Source organism: Alligator sinensis, unplaced genomic scaffold, assembly GCF_000455745.1.
Source record: "Alligator sinensis unplaced genomic scaffold, ASM45574v1 scaffold820_1, whole genome shotgun sequence".
Taxonomy (NCBI): Eukaryota; Metazoa; Chordata; order Crocodylia; family Alligatoridae; genus Alligator; species Alligator sinensis.
This window is the reverse complement of record NW_005842428.1, coordinates 69,553-79,839: the sequence shown is the minus strand read 5'-3', so window position 1 is coordinate 79,839 and position 10,287 is coordinate 69,553. Positions and strand designations below refer to the sequence as shown.

Below are 10,287 nucleotides of genomic sequence, written 5' to 3'. Positions count from 1 at the left end.
GCTGTTACAAAAAACGCAATGGAATCTTTAATATGCACAAACTTATTTGTGTAGTGGTAAAATATCTGCTGTGCAATGCCTTTTATATTGTGAATACCTAGGTGTTTAGCAAAATATTACAATGCATAGCTCCATTTGGTAGCTGAAAACCATGAAATGATGTGATCTCCTGAAAGTACATTAACCAAATGTTAAATATCTTACTCTCTCTCATAGGCGCCATTTCATCTGAAGAAATAATTAAATATTCCCATAGGATTAGTGCCAGCAATGCTGTTTGTGCTCCTTTAACATGGGTACCAGGTAAATTTTGAATTTCAAGAATAATCTGTATAAATTTGTCGTACTTTCATTGATGACTTCACAATTGCCCTTTTATTATAATATAAAGTAGATATTAACTGTTTTACAAACCTGCTTAATGAAAATTGTTGTTTCCCTTGGACTGGATTAGAGATGTATATATATCCAAAACTTAGTATAATTTTTTCCTGAGGGATGCTCATGCAGTTTTTCCTGACAAATTCATAAAGTTTTCACTCATAATCCTTTGATATTGCCATACTCATCAGTGACAGGGGCATTAGAAATTATTGAGAGTGGCAGGCAAAGACTTCTCAGTGCTTGGGTCTAGAACCACCCTCCTGGTACAGTCTGGAAGGTTTTCTTTGCTAAAAAGCAAAGCCAAAATTAAAGACTTGCTAACAGAGAGAGAACAGATATACCTTCTAAAGCAGAGGGGTTCAATCTTTTTGGTATGCATATCACAAAGCACACCCTGCACTTTCCCTGAGTGCCACTCTGATTCCATTCCTCTGCCCAATCTGTTGCTGTGCTTTCTGCTCCCTGTCTGATCTGTAGCTCTGCTTTCTGCCTGATCTGCTGCATGCCACACACACAGGCTGCCTGTGCCACTTGTTGCATACTTGCTAGGGGTTGGCCACCCCAGTTCTCAAGTGAGTTTTTGAGTAGTTTTTGGCCCCACTTGAATTAACAAGGGCAGTCTAGAGAATATATTTTGGTTTTATGACTTTCAGAATAGGTGTACTTCTCCTTGCAGATGAGAACAATCTGTGTGATATTTTTTTTTAAGGGGACCCACGTAGGCCATATCCTACAGACTTGGAAATGAGGAGTGGCTGGTTGGGTCAGATGAACAACCCATCCACTAATGGAGTAAATGGACACTTACCAGGGGATGCACTGGCAGCTGGCAGATTACCAGGTAATGGAAGAATTTGGATGTCTCTTTGGTGAATGAGAAATGCAGTAACCAGAGAATGTATGACTCTAGCCCATCACCCAAATGTCCTTTAGGTAGTGAAGTGGAATTAAAACTGCTAAGATTCTGGCCAGTGTTGTTCCTTGGGATAAGGGGCTATGAACAAAATAGTTTGAAATGACATGTTGATATAGAGGAGCACAAGAAAATAATTTTACTTTATTTGTCCTGTTGCTAAATTGAATTGAGGTGATAGGATAACTAGTAAACTGTTAAAAAATATGGAAGGAGAGATACAGAGGCAGTCAAGCTTGTCTCAAGGCCCAATTCATTTATTTTTCATTTTTAGTTTGATTATTTAAAATTGCACATTTAAAGATGGAAAAACTTTCAGAACAAATGTTTACTTTCTTAGCAGTGAAAACAAATCTGGTACCTAGAATACAAGCCCACGGGTCAGTTCTAATCATTGCACTATGGTCTCCAGAAAGTTGCTGAGGGCTAGATCCAGTAAGGGATTGTTTATTCCATTAGCAATATCTTTGAGCCTTGTAATATTCAACTTTTGATCTTGTAGCCATCTGAGTGAAATCCAGAGCTCAGTCTCAGCTGCTTAGGATTTCTGTACAGTGTGTGGACACAGGTAGGGGGTCTCAGAATGGGACCCAAAACAGGGAACACCCTGGGTAGGAAGCTGCTGAAGTCAGCATGCCTAGAGAACAGCTGTCTAGAGCTAGCCAACAGGTACAATGGAGTCCTAAATGTGACTCCTCACATACCTTACATGGTGCCATGGGGGGCTGTTTCCAGTTTCCACCCACCTGGGATCCTCCTCCTAATGGGTAGGTGTTTGTACCTTTTCTTTCAAAGAGGTGAGCAAGGGTATTTCTGGTCTCTCAAAATATGACCTGAGGACAAAGTAGTGAGTAGTGTTGCCTCTCCCTTATGTAGTAGCTTGGGTGGCTAGAACACTCGCCTAGCATGCAGGGAAAATGGGATTTATTTACTACTTCTGCCTGGGGGGATTCAAACTCACATCACTTATTTCTCAGGTAAATGCCCTCACAGCTTAGCTATAGGCTGTGCTGGGTAGGGGCACTGCCCTGGATGTTGGAGGTCTGAGTTAGAATCCCTCGATAGCAGACAAAGTTGAACAAAGGTTTCCCCCATCTTGGGTGGGTGTGAATGTTATAGCTAGCAGCCTATCCATCACCACCATCTTTTGTAGCTGCACTTGAAAAGAGTATTGGTCGTCACCAGAGACGACCCGAACAGGGATGGCCCTGGTCGCCACTATGTTCTGTGGAAGGAGCTGCATTCTGTTGCCATATTGGGTATATTCTGTGAATGCCTTCAATATCAAGCCTCTGATAAAGACTTACGTAAAGGAATGTTTAGTGTTTGTAACTTGATTGGGTTTAAATGTGAGCAGTGTGCTAAGCTTTGTAGCTCTGTCAAGACGGAGGCTCTTTGGAGCATGTCTAAAAACAGAACCTGCAAGTGCCTGCGAAATTTTAAGAGCAAAAGCTGGTGTCCATGGAGTTGAGTTGCCTCAGTTTAGGCAGCAACTGAGCAAGGTTTTCAGGATTACAGTATTAAACTTTGGCACGCACTTCCGCTGAATTCTTTTTTTTAGGAGCCTAAATCCTCTTTTGGATCTTGGGATTTACTACTTTCCCATCAGTGAATCTGAGGCAGTAGTATTCACTCTTTTCTCGATGGTGTTATAAAGGTTAGTTACTTTGTATAGGACCCTGAAGATAAAAGCCACTGTACGAGTATTGCTATTTTGATATGCTTAATAATCTGATCTTTAGGCTAGAGTAGGGTAGATCCTCTTCTTTCCAAGGCCTGATGGAACAGGCCTCTTCAGTAAATAAATGGCTTTTACAAGAAACTTTTCAGCTGCCGTTTGAACTGGTTGAGCTTGTTTGTCTAACATGTGCTATTGAGGATTTGTCTTCCACTGAAGAGAGAACTTTCTTTTTAAAAAATCACGTTTAACAATGTACAGATCTATGCTCGTGGAACTTCTGTTAAAAACGTACTTGTCTACAGATGATGTTATCAAAGCATTGTTGTGTTTGTTTTCCAGATGTGCTTGCCCCTCAGTATCCCTGGCAGTCAAGTGATATGTCAATGAACATGCTGCCTCCTAATCATAGCAATGACTTTATGTTGGAACCACCAGGGCACAATAAGGAGAATGAAGATGACGTAGAAGTTATGTCAACAGACTCTTCAAGTAGTAGTAGTGATTCAGATTAGGTACTGGAAGGAGACAACATTCAAACCAGACTTAATTTCTGTTGCAAACACCACTTGGATACTGTTCATCAAAACTTGCAGTACCAGCCCCAAATGTTGACTCCATAGTGAGAAGATAAAGATTGTGTACAACTCAAATGGCAATTTGTTTTCGTGAGCTCTTTGGCCTAGACCTTATCCATAAGACACTATAAAAATGAGCAAAAATTCCTGGTAATTTTTTGCTTGAGGAAGCTTCATCAAATTTCCAGTGAATCATTGCTGTAAACTGTGTATACATCTGTGTTTTTTTTACTGCACATTAGACAGTATATTAAGTTCCTGGGAAAGAAGTTGTAAGGGGAATCCCCTTGGATGTTAGTAACTTGCTCTTTTGATAATAGCCATTTAAGGCACAGAAAAGATGTAAAAATGTGTAGATTTTAACAGCTGTTTTTTTTGTTACTTACTGCCGGAACTCAAGTTCTTGATCATCATGTGCTTCAAGAACTAAAATGTAAAGTGGCAATAAGCTTTATACAAGAAAGTTTGTAATTATTGTAATATACAGTGAATGGTATTCTTATAAATAAATTCAACTTTAATGTTGTTTACTTTTCAATTTGCAGAATTTAATATTAATTTTATTGTGGTATTGGATAACATCTCTAATCAGCATCTCCAGAGTATGGAATCCCCATGTAATAGAAATGAGAAATTGTAGTTCAGCAGTTTCCATTTCCTACCTAAGAAACCTAGTTAAAGTTTAGATCAAAGCTGCTCTGTGTTTTCTTTTTTCATTGCTCACTCCAACATGTATGCATCTCAAAATATTTTAGCCAGAAGACTACTGAGGTGCCACATAGCCTTTTTTGAATCATGTAAATATGAACGTAGGAGTGGAAGGTACTTTCTAGGTCATAAAATCCAATCCTGTTAGCATGGGCAACCACCTCATAATCCCTTTAATAGTTTGATCAAGCTCCACTTTAAAACTGGTTGAGGGCTTTATCTGCCTACTAATCCCCTTGGAAGGCTGTTCAGAACCTAATTTACCACCTATATTTATTTCTGACTAAATTTTATACCACTTTCTTATGTGTCACTTGTCATTTAGTTGTGTAGTTCTCACTCCTTCTTGTTTCAATATGTTTATAGAATGCACTCGTAATTCTCTCACAGCCTTCATTTGGCTGGGCTAAACAAGTTTAGCTCTTTTTAAGTCTCTTTTAAGTAAGAGCTGTTCCTGCTTCATCCTAGCAGTTCCTTTTATATCTGTTGTAGTTTGTATTCATCTTTCATGAATAAGAATGACCACACTTCCCATGCAGCATTCCAGATCAGGTTGTTCTCAACATGCCCTATACAATTATGCTAATCCAATTGTATCTCTCTTAAAAATACTGCACCTAATAATCTCTGAAGTGGCCTTTTTCATAGCTGCTAATTAGCATTCTACTATAGACTGGGGGTTGTCAACTGGGGGGTACATGTACCCCTGGAGGTACTTGGGAAGCCCCCAGGGGGGGTATGCAGCACTTCTGGTTTTGCTGTGAGGGACCCCACTCATTGATCGGCTGGGAGACTCCTTGTTTCTGGACTGGCCACCATGGGTACAGCAACCAAAAAAGGTTGAAAAACCCTGCAACAGACTAATAAATCCAGGTCTTTATCTCTAGCCATTTCAGCTGAATAGCTCCCAGTTACTAGGCAAAATTCATGTTACCAGTTCTAAGTGCATGATCTTTCTTTTTATTTTTCGTTACCCATGTGCTATGAACAAAAAAAAAGGACCACTCTATATTGCTTTCTTATATTTGTGGAAAGTATGTAAGTTACTGACGCGCACAGGAGGCAGCAAAAAGGAGCCAGAAATGGAAAACTGAAGGTAAGCATTCTAATATCATGACATCTCTGTGTTCAAACTGTGACTTTACATGACAGATGCAACTAAATGAACTGCCAGTGGAGGAAAAACTGAACCCTACCCACTTCCTTCTAGGTTTCTTCAATGGTAAAGGGATCCTAAAATATCTTTGTTCCAAATTCACTTTGTTCTTAACTCTAGCAGTCTAAAGGCTTATTTGTATTATCTAGCACACTGAAGATCTGAAGCAGGAGCTTTTCATGTTTCAGATAAAAATACAACTACCCTTTTAAAGTTCTTTAGTCCTAAATTGAATAAGTGTTCACAAAAGCAAACGTTTTTAAAATAGCGTGACTAAAATATCCGTCCCCTCAGCCGCTCTGGGTTCATTGGTTCTTCAGAAGTTATAATTCTAACATTTTCCCACAATTCTCCATGGAAAACTGTGTGGACAAAATCTGAAAGGAGTTGCTTGAAGAGGCAAGTTTTAGAAGGAAATGGGACAGAGCCCTACAAGTAACAAAAACAGTTTGATAGATGATGGGAGCATGGAAGGGACACGTGAGAAAAATGTTAAGGCTCCTGGCCTCATCTAATATGACTTTGTTTTGCTGACTGACAGCAGCCCACACTCCAAGGAACATAACTTCATGTGCTTCTGGCAGCTCATCATAGCTCCCATGCAGCATCTGTGCTGAAGTCACCAGCTCCTGCAGGGGCTGTAAAAGCTTGCAGAAAGCACAGAAGCATCTACACATGTGCCTTGTACCACCTACCAGCAGAAGCCTGCCAGCAGAAAGAGGTATTGTTACCCTAGAGGTACTTTGAACATAGAGTTGCTCACTTTGCTGGTGGAACACTGTAGTAGCATAGACTAGACTATAAGTAACAATGGCAAAGGAGATGGAACCAAAGGGACACGGTAAGACTAGAAAGGCCTTTGGGCTGGCAACAGCAATATGGACTTGATATATAGTACTGCATGCAACACAGATACCACTGTTTAATACTGAACACTTAAGAGTGTGTTGACAAGAATAAGCCCAGAAACAATCACTAAAAGTTTCCTCCACACCATTTAACAACAGGCAGATGGAGGTTCTGGAGTAATACTACTGAGTATTATTTTCAAGTTTCTCTTCAGCGTTAACCTCACTCTTTACAGACTGTGAGGGTCAGAATCCTGTGAGAAACAGAAAACTCCTGATGGGATTGGTGCTAGAGAATTTAGTTTAATCACTGGGGCAGTTAACTAAGACTTCTCTTGGCCACATAATGCATCTGCCCAAATTCAACTAGGCTAGGCAAAAGAACATAAGGAAAATGTATAAATGTACATCATTGGGTGGGAACAGCTGAATGGGCTGCTGTATAAGCCACTACTTTGGAAATTCAATGTTAGAGCAACAAACAACATCAAAAACGTGAGATCCCAACATACACTGAACACTTCCGTTTTTGATTCACTGACTACATCACAGGATTAGGCAATGTAACCAAAACTAGGTATACAGAAATCATTTATTTGGTAGAGTGAAAGTTGGCAAGAACAAAAAAAAAAGGAACCTAAATGCAGCCCCTGTATCCTTGTTTTCTCACTGGCACTCCAGTCTATGCACTTTAAAATTAAGGCCTCTGCTTAACGCAGGATCAATAAAACAATAATTGAAACAGATTCACACCACATGGTCCTGTTTCCTGTTTGTGCTTCTGCAGTATTTTTTTCCTTTCTGTTCCCAACTTCACTTAGGACCTTTCCCAGTCTTCACTTTGTCATACTCATACAACTGGCTTATGTATAGACAACTGCAGCCATCATGTTCTCACACACAGCTATTTTATTTTGCGGATACAGCCATTGCCATGACTTGATGTATGATACTCCTACAAGGACCATGCAGCCACCCAGCTACCAAAGGTACAACCAGAGGTTGACTTCTCTAGGATTCCTATGCCTAGCACCGTTTTGGCTTTGTCAATGGGGAAATATGGAGAACAGGGCTGTGCAATACATCTCTGTAGATACCACGTATGCAGACAGTCTTTCTGAAATGAGGTCTTTATCACATGTTCCTAGGCCATCTCCTGGTGCCTTCCAGTGTATCCCTTGAGGTGATGAAGCTCTTCTGTGAAGGGGTCGTACCCTTGCTCTCTCAAGCACCGCAAGGCCCAGAACAGCTGCTCAGCCAGAGGGAATTTGTCCCATGGGACCCACTCCCAACCTGCGCAGAAGGCAGCAAAGGAAGAAGCCTGGCATGCAGGGAACCCCCCAGAGGCCACCATCTCCCTGCACACCAGTGTTGCCAGGTCTTAAATATGAAGTTTTCATATTGGAAGCTCATATTTATAACGTACACTAAAAAAAATACACAAATAAGTCTTATTTACTTTATATTGTTTGCTGCAAGTGAGTTAGTGAGATCTGGGTCAAAGTTGAAACATCTTCATTTTGAGGCGAGGAGCCAAGGGCTGAAGCAAACCCCAAAGTTAGTTCAGATTCCCTGAGAACGATGTGCGTTTTGCCTATGCCACATCGATGAGCTGCCTCCAAAACTACCGTGTAAGGGTTGAAATGATCATACAAACAGGATCATTATCGTGCACCTGGCAACACTGGGGGGGCTGCGCCCTCCACCCGCAGTCCCTATGATGTCCTTCATGCCGGCCCTGTCCCGCGGTCCCCGCCCCTCACCCTCGTTCTTGTGGGGCTCCAAGTTCCGCGGCTCGTGGCCCGCCTCCGCTTCACCCTTCATGAACACGGTGACGTAGTGGTAGCGCTCCGCCGCGCACACCGCGTTCACCGCCGACGCAAAGCGCACGTTGCGCAGGTACAGCGCCGCCTCCTCCAGCACCTCCCGCTCCGCGCATGCGCCGAGGCTTTCTCTGCCGGGGGAAGGGCAACACGTGGCCGTTACGCGTGAGCTCAATGGCTCCAGCCTCGGGGGAGCAGCCCCCGCCGGCCCCGCCCGCCGCGGGGGGAGGGGCAAGCAGGAAGCGCCTACCCGAACTCCAAGTGGCCTCCAGGCAGCTGGTAGGTGCCGCCGCCGAGGAGACCCTTGCGCTTGCCCAGCAGGACGCAGTTGGGGTGCGCGGCGCTGGTGATCACCACCCCCACGCCCACGCTGGGCCGCGGCGGCTGAGCGCGCCCGTCTCCCCGCGTCCTGTCCATGCCGTCGTCAGGCCGTGATGTCAGCGCGACTCCACCCCCATCTCCCTGCGCCTCATTTTGGCCGCCAGGGGCCGCTCCGCGGTGGAGCTGCGCATGCGCATGCGCATACGACCTCGCGCTCAAGGTCGTGGCTAGGCTTTAGTGTGGGAGCGGGGGTGGTGTGCGCATGCGCGGTGGTGCAAGGTGGTGGCCCGCGGCTCTGCGGGGGGCGCGCAGAGTCCTACAGCAGCGGGGCGGGAAGGGGCCTCCAGGGCACATCTTGTCCAGCCTCTGCCTGAGGCAGGGTCATGCCCATCCAAACCTGCCGCTACAGTCGTTCCTTCCTTGGATTTACTGCTCCTTTCCCTCCCCCTCCGGTCTGCTTCAGCTATAGCCCTCTGGAGATTGCCCTCGCCCTCTTCCGCTGGCTTCTCTGCACCCTTTGCTGCCAGCCCAACGTCAGGGAAGCCTGTGCACTGCTTTGCTGTCCTGCTGGGAGGTGGCCACATGCCCAGATCTCTCACTTGAAGCAGTCAGTCATCTGAAGACCCCTCCTGCCACCCTGACGTTACTGGCATCTGAGCTGCACTGCAGCCAATTCAGATTTTACGCTACTGCTGTGGGTCTGCTCTCAGAGCAGCATAAGGAGGGAAGGGGCAGTCCACCTAATGGGAGAGAAGCAGGGCTGGAAGAGGACCTCCAGAGGTCATCTAGTCCGACGGCTGGATTGCACCTATCCAAAACATCCAGTACAAACCATTGCATAACCCAGGGGTGCTTAGCACCTGGCCTGTGGGCCACAGTCAGTCTCAACCCCATGTCATTGGGTGCACAGGTCTGTGGGGGGCCCCAGACCCTAATCCTTGCACAATGAGCAGAGGCCTGATCCTGGGATCTGCAGCCATATGGAGGTGGCGCAGGGCTCCAGGGCCCAACCCGGGTGGGCAGAGGTTACACAAGGCCATGGAGCCCAGTCCTGGCACACACAGTCTAATCAAGCCCATGGACAGGTGACACCAAGCTGGGGGGAGTAATAGATACACTGAAGGTAGGGCTAGGATTCAGAGTGACCTAGGCAAATTGGAGGATTGGGCCAAAAGGAATCTCATGAGATTCAACAAGGACAAGTGCAAAGTCCTGCACTTAGGACCAAAGAATCCCATGCACCAGTACAGGCTGGGGGGCTGACTGGGTGGGGAGCAGCTCGGCAAAAAAGGACCTGGGGGTTACAGTGGGCAATAAGCTGAATATGAGCCAGCAGTGTGTCCTTGTTGCCAAGAAGGCTAACGGCATACAGGTTTCTCTTGCTTTATGCTGTACATACATTCATGGAATACAGTGTATAACTCACATTTGCATAAAAGGAACCCACTTTAGAATGTCACAAATAGGGATACATTCCAAGATGTCGACTGTACTGACCCCCAGGCCCATTTTCACCACTTTTACAAGATAATTCTGGTACTCACCAACAGGAGGCAGTACGCACAAGCACAGGGCACTGTCATAATGGGGATGGCAACTACAGTAACACGTTGCAGACAATGAGCGAGGAGCACAGAACCACACAGGACACTATATTTGGTGCATGTCACTTCCACAATGCATCACACAAAGCAGCTGACTGTGGGCTTCCACCACACTGATTGCATAAGCGTGAATTTACCTTGCATATAACAAATTTTGGGCATAAAAAGGCTCATCACATAAGAGTGAATTCACACATACAAAACTCGCATAAAGTGAGGGAATCCTGTACTGGGCTGCATTGGTAGGTGTGTTGCCAGTAGGTCAAGGGAAGTA

General features: G+C 44.7%; 2 protein-coding genes across 2 annotated transcripts in view; one reads left to right on the top strand and one right to left on the bottom strand.

Annotated features, from left to right (window-relative positions):
* Positions 1 to 4,071, top strand: part of MED4 (mediator complex subunit 4) — an 8,283-nt gene extending 4,212 nt beyond the window's left edge. Inside the window, exons 5-7 of the mRNA XM_014522991.2 lie at positions 217 to 303; positions 1,094 to 1,225; positions 3,318 to 4,071. Of these exons, the coding sequence (XP_014378477.1) occupies positions 217 to 303; positions 1,094 to 1,225; positions 3,318 to 3,490 (392 nt within the window). The 3' untranslated portion in view covers positions 3,491 to 4,071. The remainder of the gene's footprint in view (positions 1 to 216; positions 304 to 1,093; positions 1,226 to 3,317) is intronic.
* A 1,281-nt stretch (positions 4,072 to 5,352) lies between these two features.
* On the bottom strand, positions 5,353 to 9,016 carry NUDT15 (nudix hydrolase 15). Its single transcript, XM_006030176.3, has 3 exons — positions 8,339 to 9,016; positions 8,029 to 8,219; positions 5,353 to 7,558 (listed from the first exon to the last, which is right to left on the bottom strand). The coding sequence occupies exons 1-3, from the start codon at positions 8,503 to 8,505 to the stop codon at positions 7,410 to 7,412; spliced, it is 507 nt and encodes a 168-aa protein (XP_006030238.1). The 5' UTR covers positions 8,506 to 9,016; the 3' UTR covers positions 5,353 to 7,409.
* Positions 9,017 to 10,287: the final 1,271 nt, after the last annotated feature.